Source organism: Macaca nemestrina, chromosome 18 (genome assembly GCF_043159975.1).
Source record: "Macaca nemestrina isolate mMacNem1 chromosome 18, mMacNem.hap1, whole genome shotgun sequence".
In the NCBI taxonomy this organism is placed as follows: domain Eukaryota; kingdom Metazoa; phylum Chordata; class Mammalia; order Primates; family Cercopithecidae; genus Macaca; species Macaca nemestrina.
This window is the reverse complement of record NC_092142.1, coordinates 2,140,282-2,161,109: the sequence shown is the minus strand read 5'-3', so window position 1 is coordinate 2,161,109 and position 20,828 is coordinate 2,140,282. Positions and strand designations below refer to the sequence as shown.

General features: G+C 58.0%; 1 protein-coding gene across 13 annotated transcripts in view; it reads right to left on the bottom strand.

The window, feature by feature from the left end:
• The window catches only part of LOC105485837 (mitogen-activated protein kinase 8 interacting protein 3), a 62,310-nt gene that overhangs the window by 19,307 nt on the left and 22,175 nt on the right, over positions 1-20,828 (bottom strand). For 4 of the 13 annotated variants that reach the window (XM_071083871.1, XM_011748383.3, XM_011748379.3 and 1 more), the window contains exons 3-9: positions 20,197-20,267; positions 19,824-19,915; positions 11,621-11,644; positions 9,181-9,325; positions 5,380-5,626; positions 4,425-4,527; positions 4,056-4,174 (exon numbers count right to left, since the gene is read on the bottom strand). In XM_071083871.1, the coding sequence (XP_070939972.1) occupies positions 4,056-4,174; positions 4,425-4,527; positions 5,380-5,626; positions 9,181-9,325; positions 11,621-11,644; positions 19,824-19,915; positions 20,197-20,267 (801 nt within the window). The other 9 variants (XM_011748377.3, XM_011748382.3, XM_011748385.3 and 6 more) reach the window with 6 other exon arrangements.

Sequence of the window (20,828 nt, the reverse complement as noted above, 5' to 3'; positions counted from 1 at the left end):
AAGGCTCTGGAAAGGCACCAAAAGGTCTGTTACTCCCAAGAGCAGGCTCTCATGCCAGCCTGAGCTCAGCGGTGCCCAGACAACCAGCACCCTGAAGAGTAGGGTGGCAGAGCCCAGCGTGCACAGAGAGCCTGGAACGCACAGTGACTTGTGGCCTCATTGTGGAACGCACAGTGACTCACGGCCTCCATCGTGGTACGAGAAAAGGACTGTGCCAGGGTCTCATGGGAAAGCAGGCTCCTGGCCAGTGCCCTCTAGGTGGGCGCTGCAGGGGGTGGCTGTGCAGCAGGGCGAGGCAGCACAAAGGCCACGGGCTGAGCACAGGGTACCACAGCAAAGACGGTGGGCTCATGTGCAGGCCACAGAGTCCCTGGCTGGTGAGGAAGCTGGCAATCCTGGTCATCTCTTGGAGCCGGGCGGGGGTCAGAATGTGGCTGGAGCACGATTCACAGCCCCCCAAGGTGGAAAGCACCAAGCAGGGGCCCATCAGGGCAAACAGATGAGCACAGTGTGGTCCGTCCATGTGATGGGCGCTACTCAGCAGTGAAAAGCCAGGAAGCACTGACACACTGCAGCTGGGATGGACCTTGAAGACGTGACGCAAGGTTAAAGAAGCCAAGCAGAAAAGGCCCGTTTCTGTGAAATGTCTGGAACAGGCGAATCTACAGAGACAGGACGTGGATTTGTGTTTGCCTGTGGCTGGGGAGGCGGGGAGACAAAGTGACTGCTAATAGTCACAGGGTTTCCTTTTGGGGGTGAAAATGATGTGACTTTAAGCACCGAGTGTGCTAAGAGCCGTCGGACTGTACACCGTAAGGGAATTAATTACATAGTGCGGAATCTCATCTCATTGGAGCTACCGAATAGCACAGACCTGGCTCGGAGTTAGGGCTGCTGTTCTGGGTCGGGCCTGTCTGGGTTGGCCCTGCGTTCAAGTCCGAGCTCTCACCGCCATCTCACCCTCCCTGACCTCAGTGTTTTTTTGAGACAGAGTCCCTCTCTCTGTCACCCAGGCTGGAGTGCAATGGCACGATCTCGGCTCACTGCAATCTCTGCTTCCTGGGTTCAAACGATTCTTCTGCCTCAGCCTCCCAAGTAGCTGGGATTACAGGAGCCCGCCACCAAGCCCAGCTAATTTTTTTTTTGTATTTTTAGTAGAGACAGGTTTTACCATGTTGGCCAGGCTGGTCTCAAACTCCTGACCTCAAATGATCCACCTGCCTTGGCCTCCCAAAGTGCTGGGATTACACGTGTGAGCCACCACGCCCGGCCTCAGTTTCTTCATCTACAAATGGGGACACTAGCAGAGGGACAGCTTGATGCTGCAGTAAGGACCGACGGTGGCCGTGCCTGTCAGTGCTGCCACCCACAGAAATAAGAATACTGCCCACAATGAGAAGGGCAGCTGCAACCTGACACTGTGTATTCCACGTACACGTGTGTCATACGTCTGAGGGCCAGGTGCCTGGTAGGGTGTCACCAAGACATTACAACAATCGGCCGGGCGCAGTGGCTCACACCTGTAATCCCAGCACTTTGGGAGGCTGAGGCGGGCAATCACGAGGTCAGGAGATTGAAACCAGCCTGACCAAGAAGGTGAAACCCTGTCTCTACTAAAAATACAAAAATTACCTGGGCATGGTGGCGGGCGCCTGTAATCCCAGCTACTCAGGAGGCTGAGGCAGGAGAATCGCTTAAACCCAGGAGGTAGAGGTTGCAGTGAGCCGAGATCACGTCACTGCACTCCAGCCTTGGCCACAGAATGAGACTCCGTCTCAAAAAAAAAAAAAAAAAAAAAAAAATCATAGCGTGGTGGGGGCATTCCCTCTGGTTTTTACTCTCTTCTTGGCATTTTCTGATATTATTTAAATGTTACTATAACCATATATCATTTTCTCAAAAAATAAAAAAACAGCTAAAAAATATACATTATTGGCCGGGCGCGGTGGCTCACGCCTGTAATCCCAGCACTTTGGGAGGCCGAGGCGGGCGGATCACAAGGTCAGGAGATCGAGACCACGGTGAAACCCCGTCTCTACTAAAAATACAAAAAATTAGCTGGGCGCGGTGGCGGGCGCCTGTAGTCCCAGCTACTCAGGAGGCTGAGGCAGGAGAATGGCGTAAACCCAGGAGGCGGAGCTTGCAGTGAGCCAAGATCGCGCCACTGCACTCCAGCCTGGGCGACAGAGCGAGACTCCGTCTCAAAAAACAAAAACAAAAACAAAACAAACAAAAAGTATATATATATATACATTATTGGCCGGGCATAGTGGCTCATGCCTGTAATCCCAGCACTTTGGGTGCCCGAGGCAGGTGGATCACCTGAGGTCAAGAGTTCCAGACCAGCCTGGTAAATATCGTGAAACCCCGTCTGTACCAAAAACACAAAAATTATCTGGGCATGGTGGCGGGCGTCTCTAATTCCAGATACTTGGGAGGCTGAGGCAGGAGAACGGCGTGAACCCAGGAGGTGGAGGTTGCAGTGAGCTGAGATCGTGCCACTGCATTCCAGCCTGGGCGACAGAGCGAGACTCTGTCTCAAAAAATAAAAATAATAAAAATAAAAAAATAAATAAATACACATTATCTGAATGACGTAGAGTGGAAGGATATCAAAATATTAAAAGAGATTACCCCTATTTAGCAGAATTTTTCTGAAGATTAATCTCCTTTGGATTTTTTATATATATTTTTGCAACACATGAGAAAAGTTCCATAGAAAATTCACAGCACCAAGCGCGCCCCTCGCCTTCTTCCTGATCTCGGGGGAGCATTCTACCTTTCACCATCGAGTCCAGTGTGCCCAACACTACTGAACTGAACATTTCCACTCGGTTAAGATGGTAAACATGACGTTAGTTACACGTGGCCTCTACTGGGGCACTTTCTGACTCAAGTCAGGCTGAGATAGGCCTCCCTGTCAGGCTGAGGCCCTGCTGGTGCTCAGCACCCCACATGACTCTGCTCCCTGGGGGTCCCCCTGCCCCAGATAAGACAAACAGCTCAGGAGTACACCGGGAGGCAGCCTAGGATCCAGGAGCTTCTCACCCCGCGGGCTGGGGGAAGCAAGGCCATGGGGAAAGGCTCGGACCCTGACGCGTGCAAGGGGACAGACTGGGCTGTCCTGCTGCCCACCCGCCATGCGTGAAGGCCTGGGGCTCAGAGCCACATGGCCAGTGCTCAGCTGCCAGCGGACGCTGCGAGCACAGGAGACTCCATGTGCTGGCAGGAAGCAGGTCCTGATGTTTGCAGCCACCACAGACCTAGGCACAGAGGGTCCGGTGTAGATCTGTGGTGCCGAGGTGAAGCCAGGGCCGTCTGTGGAGGAGTGGGCAGGTGGGCACCCTCCCAACCTCCTCCAAAGTCGATGGTCCTAGAGCGTGTGGTGAGGCTAACGGGCACGGAGCAGGCAAGCGGGCACCCTCCCAACCTCCTGGAAAGTCGACAGCCCTGAGGGTGTGTGCGTAAGACGGGGCGAGGCTAACAGACATGGGTTTCTTTCTGGGATGGCGGAACATTCTAAACTAAGATAGTGTGGGTGGCCGCACCACCTGTGAGTATGCTATAAACCACCGAACCGTGCACTTGAAGGGGGTGAATTTGATGATACAGTCAACGCTTGATGCCCACGAGTTCCGCATCTGTGGGTTCAGCCAGCCTCATGGAAAATGCACGGGCCTGCAGTGGCCGTGTCTGTACAGATGTGTACACTTCTTTCCTGTCATTATTTCCTAAACAACACAGCATAACAGCAACTACTTACATAGCATCTACAACACAACCTAGAGCTGACTTAGAGTACACGGGAGAGCACAAATACTGCACCACGTCACAGCAGGGACTTGAGAAGCCTCAGATTTTGGTATCCTTGGGGCAGTCCAGAAACCAATCCCCTGTGGAGATGGAGGGACAATCACCTATGACATATAACTCAATAAAGCTGGAAAAAAAGGTTCCTAGCTCACAGCTGACAGAGGACTTTCCTTTCATTACCCACAAAACCAACAGCAGAGAGCCCCATCGCTGTGCAGGCGCCGGGGGAGGCTTGCACTTACCTAGGAGGTCAGCCCCTTCGTCCACATCCCCGATGACCTCTGACCCTGCTGTCGACAGCTCGTGGTACAGGGAGTCAGTGTTGATGCCAAAAGCTTTGTTCACGATGCCCTGGGTTGGGCTGTTGGCATGTACAGGTTGGGACAGAGAGCAGAGTCAGTGGGTAGCCCGGAGTGGCTGTGTCTGCAGACTCTTCCAACACCTCCCACCGTGGCCACTGAATGCCCACACTGCCGTGCAGGCCAGGTGTGGACAGGAGGTGGTAGGCCACAGCCTTGATGGTTCTCCCAATGGTGGCAGAGGGAGCCTTCACCAAAGACACCGATAAATACTGAGCCCCCAGGACCCCAGAGCCTGGGCTAAGCCAGTACCTGCTTCCTGTGCGGTCCAGGCGGGTCTCTGGACACATGTCCAGCTCTGGAGTGGAGTCAATAATGTCCTGAACATCAGACCACTCGTCACTGCTGCCCATGCCTAGGGGAGAGCACAGGGGCACCTGGGGTCAGGAGAGGGGCTGCCCATGCCTAGGGCAGAGCACAGGGGCACCTGGGGTCAGGAGAGGGTCTGGCAGCCTCTGCCCTGCTCATGGCTCCCCTCGGAACCTGAGTCTGGTGGGCTGGAGCTGGACCAGCCGCCAGGTGGGGATGATCAGCAAACGGCTCTTCCCGGGCTGGCTGGGCAGAGGTCGAACCCCAGCACAGTGGGCATCTGAGGCGGGGACTGGAGGGGGGTGGGTTGCAGCAGCCTCTCTGCATGGCAGTGTCAGCAGTAAGCCCAGTCCCCAGAGATCCCACGTCCAAGCAAGTCAGTGGCTGGACCTCCTCTCAGCCCTCATTCCCCTCTTCTCTTTCCATTACTGGGCTGTGTGCCGTGGGGTGACGCAGGTTACTGGTTAGCGGGGCAGTGTGCTGTAGGGTGACGCAGGCTACTACCTTAGTTGTGTCTCCCCAAATCCATATGTTGATAGATACCCCCTAGCATGACTGTATTTAGAGGCCGGGCCTTTCAAGAGGTGATTATGGTAAAATGAGGTCACGTGGTGGCTCTAATCCAATGGGGTTGTGTCCTTATAGGAATTGCAGATGAGGACACAGACACACCCAGGGCATGACCGCTGAGGACACAGGGAGAAGGCGGTGTCTACAAGCCAAGGAGTGGCCGCAGGAGGAGCCCCCACTGCAAGCACCTTGGTCTTGGAGCCTCCGGGCGGTGGCGACACGTCTCTGCTGCCTGCACTGGTCGCCTCGCGCGTTTGTTTCACATCTACCCAAACCAAGCCCTGCCTCCTGCCCGAGGGAGCCCAGAGCCCCGCAGGTGGGCACCCACCTATGCTGACGTTGCGCATCTCCTGGGTGACCTGGACTTCCATGTTGCGGCTGTCGCGCTTCTCCCGGGCACGCTTGCTGCTCTTGGAGCCCACGCCATAGTCCCCCAGGGGCTGCAGGCTCTCGTTGAGGGGTGTGACGGCGGCCGAGGGCACAGAGGATGTGGGCGTGTTGGACTTGGTGCCTGTGGTGCTGGGTGTGGCGGCCGCTGAGGACTGGCCTGACTCGGACATTTCATCCTGAGGACACTAGGGCCAAACACAGGGAGGAGGGAGAGCGAGTCAGCGTCGGCCCCTGGCCTGCGGCTCTGGCGTGGCTGCCTGAGGTCCCGAGCACCAATGCCTTGCACTTTGCTTCGCTCAACACCCTGCGGGCCAGAGCTCCTCTGCCACCCGCCAGGCTAACCCTTCTGGGCCTCACCACTCCTGAGTGGCTCTGCTCATCCGCTGCTGCCTCTGGCTCCTCAGAAGCAGTGCCACCCTCCTGAAATGGCTCGGAACGGGGCTTTCCACTGGCGCCCTCCCCAGGACAATTGTTTGTAATAGGCCAGCGCCTTGCCGGGGATACAGCGGCAGCCCCCTGTAGCTTGTGGCTGCTCAGAAACAAGTCTAGCCCTGGCAGTGCAGAGGGCTCTGACGGGACCCAGGAAGGGTTGGTCAGGCCGCCACCGCTGCCCGGTCACCATCGCTGTGCTGAAGAGCTCGAGGCTGGGCCCACCTGCGCCTGCCCCATGTTCCTCCCCGGGCTCAGGTCAGGGCCAGGGAATGACCATAAGGTGCTGACCCTGCAGCTTGACTGGACCAGAGCTCAGCCCTGAACACCAGTGCAAGTGCAAAGCAACCGCAATCCCCTTCTCACAGAACGGGACGCCACCAAGATATTCTGGGGGGTGGGGGCAGCCCAGATTATGAGAAAGTGCAACCAGCTGTCTACTTCGGGAAGCTCGTTAGGGAGCAGCACATTCTACGTGATGAATACGGAATGCGAATAAACATTCTTTCCGATGGTCTTTCCTAACAAAGATACTGAACCAGCCCAAGAAAAAGAGCCCCCAACGTTCTCCTCTTAGCTGACCTGATCACCCCCCATGCAGAGCTTGCCCGTGGCCCCTGGCCCTCCTTAAGGTACACGAAGAGGCAAGGCCTCAGAGGCAGCCTGGTGGCTACTGTGTGTGTCCCAGGCAGCTGCTGGGGGGGAAGGTCCGGTGGTTTCTCAGAGGGCGCACCACGGGGGACTCTAATGCTGAGGATCTCACCCAGGGAGGGGCTGACGAGGGGGTGTCCAGCCCTCTCCACAGCCAACTTGTACCGGCCTTTAAGTGACCAGGGCAGACGGGACTTCCAGAAGTCATGGCCAGTTCTGACCTCTGCCTCTGCCCGGCCTCTCTGGTCACTGCCAGGCTCAGGGCACGGAGCCTCTCTGTACCAGACACAGTCACTCGCTCAGAGGACAGATTTCTGCTTCACCTACCAGGTTCCTAAGTTTTTCTAGAAGGAATCTCAAAATGACACACCTTCCTCTGTAGTAGCCATTCTCAATCGGGCTAACTACCCCGAGGGGATGCTTGCAGTCCAGAGACATTTTTGTGGTCACACGTGAAGGGGGTGCTCCTGGCATTCGTAGATGGAAGCCAGGGATGACGCTCCACACCCACTGTGTCCCAGCGGCCCAGGGCCATACGCGTCCAGCTCCAAAAGGTGAGCAGTGCCGAGGGAGAGCCTCACGCGGACACGGCCCGGCTCCCGGAGCGGCCTTGTGGAAAGGTCCGAGATGCGCTGTGGCTCTGCCGCTAGGCCCGGTGTGAGAAGAAAACCCTCGCTCTCCACGTCACCCCCCATGCTGGAGGAAGTGAGTGCCGCTCACACAAGAGTCTGCGCTGGCGTTCTCAAAGAACCTGTCTACCCAATGCGTCACAGGCACCTGGTGTCCTACTGGACTCTGCCACCACCCGGCAGAGAGAAAATAGGGAACCCCATGTGGCCAGGCAGGGCGTAGCTGTGCACATCAGACAAACGCTTCTGGGCCGCCTTCCTCCACGGCCGGGTCCCCGGCCTGTTCCTGGCCCTCATGGTGGCTGTGGGGAATTCTGCAGTCTGACTGCGCCTCCCCTAGGTGCCCTAGCTCTCTGTCACCCTATGGGGCCACCACTTAACCATGGGACACTCCCCCTGGCCACAACTTACCTAAAGGCAAACCTCTCAACCTCCTAAACATCAACGTGTAGCAGTGACCTCCAAATGCATTGAAAGAACCCAAACTCTTAGCGGTCATTCCTCACCATGAGTAGCCACAACTGTTTGGTTAAAACACTGAAAATACAGTACATAAAAACAAAAACAAAACAAAACAAAAAACAACAAAAAAATTAAGAAATTAGAAAACCTCAAAACCTAGAGCATAAAATAAAAAGAACTTAAATGTAATAATTTAAAATAAAGAAAAATCAAATAAAACACACCTATGAACGAAAACATAAAACACTACAATTTATGAAGAGAGAGACGATCTCAGACAATGCAGGAGTTGAAAGGAAAGACAACATGAGAAGAAGAGCGGGCCCAGAGCGGGTCTGAGGAGACAGCCCGGAGGCCAGAGAGCGTCAAGCAAGGGCTCCCCCCGGCTGAGGCTGCCGTGTCTTCAGAAGCCTATGGGCAGGTCCCAGCTCCGGCCCGGGGAGAGTGGGCCAGAGAGTGAGAGGAGGTGGGCCCAGGTGGCAGGGCTGGGCCCAGAAGGCCCGGGGAGCCTGCAGCCCCGCCGCCCTCTCTCCAGCCTTGAGCACGGGGAGGACAGGGGAGTGTGCTGGGGGACTGAGTGTGCTGGGGGACGAGCGTCCCAGATGCCATGGGGGAGCTCGCTCCCAGAACGGCACAACAGCAGGTGGGCTGACGGAGCAGGAGCCTGCAGCAGCCCCCACAGGCACGATGGACACTCAGGGGTGGAATGACAGTCGGCAAAGCGTGCTGCAGGAAGCTTCTGGAGAAGTCCCAGACCCCACATCCACCAGCCCAACCCAGCCCACAGGTCCAGGGGCTCTGTCTCTGTGGACATCCTCCGACAGCCCCTGTGGGAAATCCACCAGACCCGGGCACCCCCTCTTCCCCGGAAGGTGGCCGTCTTTACCTGGCACTGAGGCCAGTGAGCTCACAGGCCAAAACCGGCGGTAAGCGACCGGGGGCCCTGAACGAGTGGCCTGGCTCTGGGCCCCTGCGCTCTGAGGTGCACTCACTGGCTGGCTGTGAGTACCTGCTGGGGCGGGGCTCTGCCTTCTCAAACCCAGGACCCAGGAAGTGTTACCAGCGACAGGCAGGGAGGGGCCCAGAGAGAAGGAGCTTTCTCTTCACCTTTCTGCCAGTGGAGGGCAAACCCCGCACTCTAGACACTGGCGCTCCTCCGAGAGCAGAGGCGCGGCTCTCAGGGGCCGGCCGTGTCTGGCTGGAGCCCGGGTGAGGGTGAGGCTTTACGTGGGCGTGTGGTTTGAGAGAGGATCACTAAGCTCAATCCTGACAGGCCCTGGACACCCCTGGCTACAGAGTAGTCAATCCAAGGGCAGGGAGGTCTAGCCTGGACTAGCAGGTGCCGACGCGAGGCCGTGTGGAGCAGCCACAGCCGCACAGGGCCTGCTGGGCAGCCTGAGCCCCTGACACCCTGGCTGGGTTTCTCCATCCTGCCACACATGCGGGGAGAGGACAAGTGGCCCAGAGAGAGCGGCAAAGGGCTGCCTGCAGACGGGGCTCCCGCCCCAGTGAACGGCGAGCACCAGCAACAGGGAGGGGCCTCTCGCTCCACGGCACGGCTACAAAACCTGGTAGCTGGAGCTGGACTGCAGCTGGCCGAGGTCACTCAGGTGCCAGTGGTCCCCCGCAGGCACGAGCTTGCCCCCCATCTGTGCACGTACCGTGCCGTCCGCCAGGGGGAACACGTTCAGGGAGGTGGGGCGCTCCTTCCTGCTGAAATGGGGGGCGAGAGGAGAGGAAGCGATGGTTAGAGGGTGGCCGTGAAGAGAACCCAAGCCCTCCCAGGGCAAGCAGGCCTTGAGTGACAGGGCCGCTCCACACCAGCCCGCAGCCCAGCTCGAGCATCTACTCAGTTACGATCCTACGTGGGGTTTCCCCTCCCATGATGCTGCAGTTTCTCATTTTTATTAAGTTCAATTTTAAACGGACACAAGCCAGGTGTGCTGAGAAGCCCCACAGCAGGGCCGGCCGCGGGACTTGGCATCACAGTCAGCGCCGTGTGGCCACCGTGAGCAATGCCTTTGCAGACCGTGGTCTCCTGCGCGCCCAGCCCTGCCTCCCTGTGGTGTTACCGCCGGCCCTGCCTCTGCCCCCGGCACCAGCAGAGGGATCCAGCCTTCCTGCCCCTGTGCCTTGCTCCTTGGCCCTCCTGCCATCCTCATTGCTCCTGTTCGTGAGGCTGCCTCACTGCAAAATATCTGAACACGACACGTGCAGAGTAAGGACTGACCCTGACACATCTGCCGGAGCCAGAGCCGGAGCTGGAGCCGGAGCCTGAGGCGTCTTCTCCCTCCCCACGCATCCTCTCTGCTGTCAGGGAGCCCCGAGCCTGAAGACGGACCCTGGGACTGCCTGGCCTTGGACAGCCTGGCAAGACGGTAGGAGCGTCGGGGAGCTGGAGGTGTCAGGACAGTGCTCGGTGCCCCCTGCTGTGGGCTCAGTCCCTAAGGATGACCTCCTGTGGGCCGTAAGCAAGAGCAGGGATGGAGCCCAAGGTCTCCCTTCACGTCCTCCTCCACGGGAGGCTTCCAGTCAACGGCCCAGAGGTCCCAGAGGCCAGGCCGACTCCCCACCACCTCAGGTCTTGGGGGGCAGGCCACACAGTCCGACGCTGGAGCCCACACTGCTCAGGGCTATTCAGGACAAGAATTTAGAGTCTGCTGGCACCACAGCCTCTGCTGCGTACATCTCAGTCCTGAGACTGTGGGAGGGAAGGGAGCTTCCTCAGGGGTCCAAGGAACCCGCTCTGGCCATGCTTGGAGAATGCAGATGGCAACGGGGGAGCGCAGCGGGCGCTGCTGACTGGGAGCTCCGAAGAATGACCCTGGGAAGGGGTCTCTCCTTGTGGGGTGCATACAGCTCTGGGGACTGGCCGTCTGGTCTGTCATGTTCAGGATAACACCGTATCCTGTAGCACAAGGGTCCCAGGGCCAGCTGGGACCGGGCTGTGCCATCTTGGCTGCTGGTCCATGGCACTCAAGCTGCTCTGGCAGTAGCCATGAGGTTGCCTGGCCACCGTGAAGGCAGCCAGCCACCAGGCCCTGGGAGCATGAACCCAGTGGGAGGCTGGGCCTCAACCGCCCTGTCTGCGCCAGGGGCCTCCTGGCCCCACTTCCACCGGGCTCCCAACGCTGGTGCGGGCAGCGCCTCTCCTGAGGCCCAGTCCTGACACCATCAGACACGTTTCAGTCCCTAGATGGAAACCGATGTGGTCCCAGCTGTCACCAGATGCTACAGGGGACAGCAGGGACAGAGGGACCTCTGGCCTCCCAGGAGGCCAAAGGAATGCATGTACGGCTCTCCCACCCACACAGCTCCACGACGGGCTGCAGCTCAGCCAGGCCACCGCCTCCGATGGAAATCACCCGGGATCAGGAGCTGCCTTCGCTCTTTCCTTTGCTCTTCCCCACTGGCCCCCAGGCCCTGGCCTCAGGCTCGTGAGCGTTTGCCGACTAACCCCGTACCCCCGATTGGCCCTCATGGCTCCCTCAGGGGATGCAGATGCTCCCTGGTTCAGAGACCACCGCCCCAGGGGTCACGCCACCCTCGGGGATCACGCTGCCCTTGGGATCATGGGTGTGCTGCCGGCTCTGACACAGGCTGGTGAGTGAGGGAGCTGGGCGACGAGTCCAGGTCTGAATGATGCAGAGGGGGGCCTTCCTTGGCCCGTTGGCCCCCCGAGTCAGCACCAGCCCCACCTGACCCACACCCCTCCTTAGCAGGAGTCGGCGCTGTGCCTTCGTCTATGACCAAGGCGGTACTTGTGGAGTGAGGGCAGAGCATAGACGGGCGCTGCCCGACTGCGTGGCTGTGCAGGGGACCCAGCGGTTGTCACCTTCTCAGTGTCAGTCTCATGAACATGGCCAGGCGGCCCTTCTGACCTCTCACATCTGCCACAAGAAACACCTCACAGCAGACCAAGTAGCCATCTTGGGCTGATAAACGACGCCCTAATGTGCCCACTGTTTGGCCCCCAGCACCACAGTAGACACACCTCATGGGTTTTACCTTTTCCTCCACGACTGGCGAGGACTGCAGGGCAGCGACAGACACGGCAGCACACGGCAGCGACAGCACAGAGGGCGAGACAAGGAGACAGGCGTTAGAGGGCGTGGCAGCAGCGTGCACACACGCTACATGGATGGTCAGCACGTGGTGATGGCACAGAGGGCGAGACAAGGAGACAGGTATTAGAGGGTGTGGCAGCAGTGTGCACACACGCTCACATGGACTGTCGCACGCTTGCATGGACGGTCACACAGATGGTCAGCATGTGATGACAAGGAGACAGGCGTTAGAGGGCGTGGGCAGCAGCGTGTGCACACGCTTGCATGGATGGTCACACAGACGCTCAAACGGATGGTCACATGCTCACACGAATGCTCACACGGATGGTCACACGGATGGTCACACGATGGTCACATGCTCACACAGCCACACACTCACACAGATGGTCACACGCTCACACGGATGGTCACACGGATGGTCACACGGACGCTCACATGGATGCTCACACGGTAACACGCTCACACAGACGGTCACACGCTCACACGGACGGTCACACACACAGACGCTCACATGGATGGTCACGCTCACATGGACAGTCACACGGATGGTCGTACAAACACACAGACGGTTACACACTTACATAGATGTTCACATGCTCACACAGTCACATGGACGCTCACTTGGACGTTCACATGGATGCTCACATGGATGGTCACATGCTCACATGGACGGTCACACAGACACACTCACACGGACGGTCACACGGATGCTCACACTCACACAGATGGTCAGGCTCACATGGACGGTCACATGGATGGTCACACGGATGCTCACATGCTCACATGGATGCTCACACGGATGGTCAAACGCTCACACAGATGGTCACGTGGACGATCACACATATGGTGAGATGCTTACATAGACGCTCACATGGATGCTCACACGGATGGTCACGTGCTCACATAGACAGTCATACAGACGGTCACATGGACGCTCACATGGATGGTCACATGCTCACACGGACACTCACATGGATGGTCACATGAGTGGTCACATGCTCACACAGTCACATGCTTGGATACTCACATGCTCACATGGATGGTCACAGGGACGCTCACATGGATGGTCATACACTCACACGGATGCTCACATGGACGGTCACATGGTCACACGGATAGTCACACGCTCACACGGATGGTCACACGCTTACACGGACAGTCACACGCTCACATGGATGGTCATACAGATGCTCACACGGACGGTCACATGGTCATACGCTTACATGGTCACACAGACGGTCATATGGACAGTCACACGCTCACTTGGACGCTCACACAGATGGTCACACGCTTGGATGGTCACACAGACGGTCACATGGACGCTCACACAGACGGTCACATGCTCACAAGGATGCTCACATGGACGCTCACATGGACACTCACATGGACGGTCACACAGATGCTCACATGGACGATCACACACTCACATGGACGCTCACATGGATGGTCACACAGACTGTCACACGCTCACACAGACGCTCACATGGACACTCCCACGCTCACATGGATGCTTCCACGGATACTCCCATGGACGCTCACATGGACACTAACATGGATGCTCCCACGGATGCTCACATGCTCACATGGACGCTCACACGGATGCTCACATGGACAGTCACATGCTCACACGGACGCTCACATGGACGCTCACACGGATGGTCACGTGCTCACATAGACGGTCATACAGACGGTCACATGGACGCTCACATGGATGGTCACATGCTCACACGGACACTCACATGGATGGTCACATGAGTGGTCACATGCTCACACAGTCACATGCTTGGATACTCACATGCTCACATGGATGGTCACAGGGACGCTCACATGGATGGTCATACACTCACACGGATGCTCACATGGACGGTCACATGGTCACACGGATAGTCACACGCTCACACGGATGGTCACACGCTTACACGGACAGTCACACGCTCACATGGATGGTCATACAGATGCTCACATGGACGGTCACATGGTCATACGCTTACATGGTCACACAGACGGTCATATGGACAGTCACACGCTCACTTGGACGCTCACACAGATGGTCACACGCTTGGATGGTCACACAGACGGTCACATGGACGCTCACACAGACGGTCACATGCTCACAAGGATGCTCACATGGACGCTCACATGGACACTCACATGGACGGTCACACAGATGCTCACATGGACGATCACACACTCACATGGACGCTCACATGGATGGTCACACAGACTGTCACACGCTCACACAGACGCTCACATGGACACTCCCACGCTCACATGGATGCTTCCACGGATACTCCCATGGACGCTCACATGGACACTAACATGGATGCTCCCACGGATGCTCACATGCTCACATGGACGCTCACACGGATGCTCACATGGACAGTCACATGCTCACACGGACGCTCACATGGACGCTCACGCAGACGCTCACACAGATGCTCACACACTCACATGGATGCTCACACAGATGCTCACATAGTCACATGCCCACACAGATGCTCACATGGACGGTCACACGGATGCTCAACGCGGACGGTCACATGCTCACACAGACAGTCACACGGATGCTCACATGCTCACACGGATGCTCACACGGACGGTCAAACGCTTATACGGATGCTCACATGGTCACATGGACGCTCACACACTCAAATAGATGCTCCCACGGATGCTGCCACAGATGCTCACACGCTCACACAGACACACGGATGCTCACACGGACAGTCACATGCTCACACGGACACTCACATGGACGCTCACACGCTCACATGGATGCTCACACGGATGCTCACACGGAGGGTCACATGGACGCTCACACAGATGCTCATATGGATGGTCACATGGACACTCAACACGGATGGTCACATGCTCACATGGATGCCCACATGCTCACATGGACGCTCACATGGACGCTCAACACAGACGGTCACACGCTGACACGGACGCTCACACGGACACTCGCTCACATGGACGCTCACACGGATGCTCACACGGATGCTCACAAAGACGCTCACACGCTCACAGAGATGCTCACACGGACGCTCACACGGACACTCACATGTTCACACGGATGCTCACACGGATGCTCAAACGGACACTCACACGCTCACATGGATGCTCACACGGACGCTCACACAGACGCTCACACGCTCAGATGCTCACACGGACGCTCACACGGACTGCCAGCATGTGGTGATGCAAGGCATGCAGGGCCGCCATGCCCCGATGAGACAGAAGCCACACACAGGCACCCACGAGGGACAGACACGTGACACACGAGCCCGCTTGGCTTTGACAAGAGGCCCTGGAACAGGGCTGTGTGGCAGTTCAGCCAGTGCCACGTGTCCCCAGTGCAGTGCGCTGTGCGAATGTCTCGAGGCAGCGCCCGGCATATGTGTACACGTGGCATGCGGTGACGGCACACACGTGGCTACAGAGACACACACACTCCTGTCCGCAAGCCCTCTGCAGCAGTGGTCCGAGAACACTGCCTGGTGTTTGCACTTAACACCGAGTGTATTCCAGACACACATTCAGGAAGCCACGCCAGGCGTGAAGGAAAATGTCCGTCTGGGTCAGGAGGGATGGCGCTCAGCACTGAGGATGGACGGCGCCCTCACGGCGAGCCAAGGGGTTTTGGCTGAGCAGATGGGACTGACTCAAATTTGTGTCCCCCAAGGGACCAAAGGTTGTGGCAGGTCAGAGTCCACACCAAAGGAGAGAGAGCAGGTGTCTAACAGGGACGGGTTCCTTCCAGCTCAACTGCCCAGCAACAGCACAGATCCCCAAGGCCTGTCCCAGCGCCCCGACCCCACAAAGGCAAGCACTCGGGATAGGGGAGGGGCTGTGCCTTCCTCCTTCGGCTGGCTCATGCCTTCAGAGGTGGGAGGATGTAGCTGTCGTCCACATCTGCAGGCAGGTGGCAGACAGCACGTGAGCCCCACCCTCTCCTTCCCGGCCAGTCTCAGCGTGGGGAGGCAGGGGACACACGAGCCCAGAGGTGGCTCTTGATGCTACCACTGCAACAGCAGGCGTGACCGATTCCGTGCGCTGGTAATGCAGCTCAGCACCACTGCTGGCCAGGGAGGGAGGCAGGGGCAGCCCAGCCACAGCCCTGCTCCTCCTGTTGCCCCCCACGGAGCACACTCCTCTCAGGGCCACAGCACGCTCAGAGAGACCGGGCCGCCAGCCCCAGCCCCTTCTTCCCGCGGGGCCAACATCTTCTGGAGATCTGGCAAGGAGGTCCAGGGGCCAGAGCGATGCAGCCGCTCAGACCCCACTGCAGGTGCCTTCTGGCTGGATCCCGTCATGGCAACCAAAGCTTTGGCGTGAATCTGGATGAGAGACCCCTCCCTCTCCTGCAGAGGTGCGGGGCTCCTGTTTCACAAATGGAGGCCTCCGGGGTCCATGGCTGGGGAAGGCCCCTACCACACAGCCACTGCTGCTGGCGTTGCCCCCAAGGCCGGTGCCAAAAGTCCCGTGTGCCCAGAGGAAGTGAATGGCTGGGGCCAGGTCAGGCAGAAGGACTTGGTTGTGGCAGCACTGACAGGAGAGCGCCCCAGATCCATCCCGTACAAAATGATCGAGAGGCTTCTTCCAGAGGGCACGGTCTGGTTCCCCGAAGGGAGCGCAGCAGCCCTGACATAGCCTTCAGGAGCCGTGGTGGAGCTGCACAGGGGACCCCAGCAGTGGGGCCCTGACAAGGACGAGGTGCACCACTGTGGGGCTTCCCCCTGAACTGTCAGCAGCAGGAGGAGCTGAGGGACGGGTGCAGTGCCCAGCCCAGATGCAGCTCAGGGCCCTGGGTCCCGCGGAGACACCTTGACAGCAGGTTCCCGGGCCACCTTCTGCCTCACACGAGAGAAACATGCAGGACAAAGTACTCCTTGCCCCGCAGCCGTGCGCCTCTTCCAGCTGGGCCTGGTCTGGCCCATGACGACGGCAGGGTCAGGCGGCTCTGGAGCTGGGGCAGCCTCTGCTCTTGGCTGAGCTCACGTGGCCGTGGGGCTCTCAGGACCTCTCGGGTGGTCTGTGGGCCTGGGGCGGGGACCACTGCGACTCGGAACCTGGGCTCTCAGCCGGCGTCCTGAGTTCACACGTCACACCTCTGGGATCTGGGATGAACTGGGCACACTGTTGCTGGGCTCCTCTTGCCCGTGCGCCCTCCGGCACGGCCTCTGAGGTGCTCTTCTCTGAGGCTGCGCTGGCAGGGAGGCAGCTGAAGGTTCTGGAATGCTGCAGCTCCTGGGGGATGACCAAACTGCCCGCCTCTGCCCCCAGCTCCCCACAAAAACAACACGAAGATCCTGGGTCCAGGTTAGATTTTAATTCCAGTTAGCTGGGAATCCTCTTCCAACCGCCGAGAGCCAGAGGTGAGGATGTCCCAGCATGCGTGCCATGAGGCGGGAACTGTGAATGAGAATCTCCCACTCTGGGATCTGGTGGAAACACCTGCAAGGCTTTCACAGCTTGCCAAACTGGCAGCCGCACGCCCCGGCGTGGTTCTCACAGTGCTCCGGGTGGGCAGATGGCCGGCGCCGCCCATTCTCAGGGCGAGTGCTTATCACGGGACAACTGCAGGTCCCTCCTCCAGCTGAGGGCAGCGAGATTGCCTGAGGACCCGCTGCTGCAGGCTTCACGGCACCCCCCTGGCCAGCTGGGCCTTCGCACACACCATGCATTTGCTCTCACGTCCAGAGACTCGGACGCAGAGTCTTACAGCTTCTCCTGCATCATCCAGAACGTGACCCATGAAGCCCAGAGCTGGATGTCCTGACCCTTCTCGTTTGCAGGTGTAAACCCCAGAACAGGCAGGCATGAAGCAGCTTTCACAGCTGGCCAGGCCTTGATGGGGTGTGAGGGAGGCTTTTGCCATTGCAGCCCTGGCTGTGGGAGGCTCGGGGGCCGAAACAGACGTCCCCGCCTCCAGCTGCCCCAGCTCTGTGGCACGCGGGCTTCAGACTTCATGCCCCTGCTCCCGCTGCTAGACTCAGAACGACAGCGACAACCCCCCCAGCCCAGGTCGCGTCTCTGGTCTCCCGTGGCCAGTCCCCTGGAGCTGGCAATACCCTGGCAAGATCTTTGATGCTCTGCTCCCTGGGGCCTGCAGCCCGGCTTTCTCCTGACTCAAAGGGCACAGAAAATGGAGAGGAACCCAATCTGGGCAGGCTCCCCCCGCTCTCTGAGGAAAAGCAGCACCGAGCCCTGGAAACCCACTGATATCCCCACCCTGTGGAAGGAATGAGACTCAGTACAGGGCTGGCCAAGGCTCCCGGCTCATCCATACAGTCAGTTATTTGAGGCAGGATGTTCTAGAAAGTCCCGCAAACATAACCATTGCCCCAAGGGGAAATATGTACACATGCAGGTACGCGTGTAAAATTGTGACCTCAAGTCCTCAAAGCAATGCATCCCGGTCAGTTCTATTTCCTTTATTTTACAAAAGCGAAAATGAGGTTGGAAATATAGGGTGACTGACCACCCCACTAACTGGTGTCACAGCTGGGCTTGGAGCCCCCTGGAACTGGCTCCAGCACTGGCCTCATGCATGACACATGACACTGTCTGGCCCTCCTGCCTCCTCCCCAGGCATCCGGACAGGAGCTGAACAGGAGGCAGAACATCGCTTTGTCCCACCTCTGTGGGGAGCCAGCGCAGGGACTCCCATTTCTCCACCGTGTGCCTGTCTGCAAAGGACTGTGAAGTGCCTGAGCACTGATTTCCTTTCTTTCTTTTTTGAGATCGGGTCTCTCTAGCACCCAGGCTGGAGCGCGGTGGTGCGATCTTGGCTTGCTGCTACCTCCGCCTACCGGGTTCAGGTGATTCTCCTGGGTCAGCCTCCAGAGTAGCTGGGACTACAGACGTGCACCACCACACCCGGCTAAAAGTAGGAACGGAGTTTCACCATGTTGGCCAGGCTGGTCTCAAACTCCTGACCTCAAGTGATCTGCCCGCCTCAACCTTCCAAAGTGTTGGGATTACAGGTGTGAGCCACTGCGCCCACCCTGAATTTTTTTTTTTTGTTTGAGACAGAGTCTCGCTCTGTTGCCCAGGCTGGAGTGCAGTGGTGCGATCTTGGCTCATTGCAACCTCTGCCTCCCAGGTTCAAGTGGTTCTCCCGCCTCAGTCTCCAGAGTAGCTGGGACTACAGGCACCCGCCACCACTCCTGGCTAGTTTTTTGTATTTTTAGTAGCGACGGGGTTTCACTGTGTTAGCCAGGATGGTCTCGATCTCCTGATCTCGTGATCTGCCCGCCTCGGCCTCCCAAAGTGCTGGAATGACAGGTGTGAGCCACTGCGCCCGGTCTAATTTTTGTATTTTTAATAGAGACAGGGTTTCACCACATCAGTCAGGCTAGTCTCGAGCTCCTGACCTCAAGTGATCCACCCATCTCGGCCTCCCAAAGTGCTGGAATTACAGGCGTGAGCCACCATGCCAGCCTCTTTTTTTGTTGTTTATTCTTTGACTTCACATGAGCAGATGATTTTCTTATTTTATTTTGTAGAGACAGGGGCTCACTCTGCTGCCCAGGCGGGAGTGTAGAGGCGCGACTGTAGATCACTGCAGCCTCCAGCCCCTGGGCTCAAGCTATCCTCCTCTCTCAGCCTCCTAAGTAGCTGCGACTACAGGCAGTTATTTGAGGCAGTATGTCCTAGAAGTGCCACTCCATGCTTAGTTAATTTTTAAACATTTTTTGTTTTTTTGTAAAGACAAGATCTTGCTGGTTGCCCAAGCTGAGCTCGAACTCCTGGGCTCAAGTAATCCTCCCGCCTTGGCCTCCCAAAGTTCTAGGATGACAGGCATAAGTCACTGTGCCTGGCTGAGGTCACAGATACATTTTAGTGAGTAGATAAATTTGCAAACACAGAATCTGTGGATAGTAAGGGTTAAATGTGTGCAAGCTTCCCGGGGCCTCCCTGACTGAACTGTGGACCAACCCAGAAAGGACACAGGGGCTTCACACATGCCCGTCGCCCAGGGCAGCCCCCCCACATCCCTGCTCAGTCAGGCTCCAACCAGCTCCCTCCTCCTGGGTCTCCAGAGCGCTCCCTGTCGTCCTGAGCCCAGAGTGTGGGCCATAACAAGCACCATGACCCCGGCCCGTGCCTGCCCTGCGTACCTCCACCCCCCGCGCCCTGCATACCTCCGCCCCGGCAGGCTGCTCTCGGTCTGGCTGTTTCCTCCGACCTGCTGCATCTTGGACCTCTCGATGTGCTCCACGTAGGTCTGTATCATCTGCGAGGAGGGAAACGTCTACATTAGCTCTGCCGTGGGGGGGCTCTCTCCCTCCCCTCTCTAACCTGTGAGGCTTTTCCGGCTGCCCTGTGGGGGCAGAAATCAAGACAGCGTCCTGGAGGGGAATCTAACCAGCCTGAGGCTGACAGCCTTCAAGCCTGGCAGCAAATGCCAGAAAAGGGACCCGCTAGGGAAGAAAACCATGGTCCACAAGAGTCGCAGGCGTCAGGCCGCGGTCCTCTCTCGAACCCTCACCTCTGCCCCTGCCTTTGGGCACCCACCTCTGTGTGCCGCTGGTGTAGGGCATTATACTCCTTCTTCATCTCCGACTCCCGCTCCTCCAACCGGGAAACTGGAAAACACAATCACAGTCTGAGCCGCACAAGCCGCTTCTCGATGGCCCTGAACTCTGGGTTGTAACCGTGGAGCGAGAGGGTTCCAGGACAAGGCTGGGACCTGGGGCAACCAGCAGCAGCCCCGTAAGTACAAGGCTGTCTGGGGGGCTGCTGTGTGCGCTGTGCCATGGGAGAACACTCGGCTCTGTTGGGAGTTAAATATGGGGGTGGGGAAACCCACAGGCGCTCTCTGTGCTAAAGTCAGCCAGGAGCCTGAGATGCAGGCAAAACCCAGGCACGCCAGGTACGGGAACAGGTGCACAAGAAGCTTGTGGGAGGAGGCGGGATTCGAAGTGAGTAACCTCCAAGACAAGTCAAAGGGACGCGCCTGGCAGAACAAGCACTGGGGTCCCGCACACACGCCAAGGGCTGGGGAGACCAATCATGACCGTGAGCCTTCTGGGCTGACAGTCATGTCTCCCTTAAACGGGAGGCCCCCCGTGACACCAACATGGTCCCCTCTAGCCCCAGATGTGCTCTGCCCAAGAGACGCAGAAGCATCATGAAAGGCCGATGGG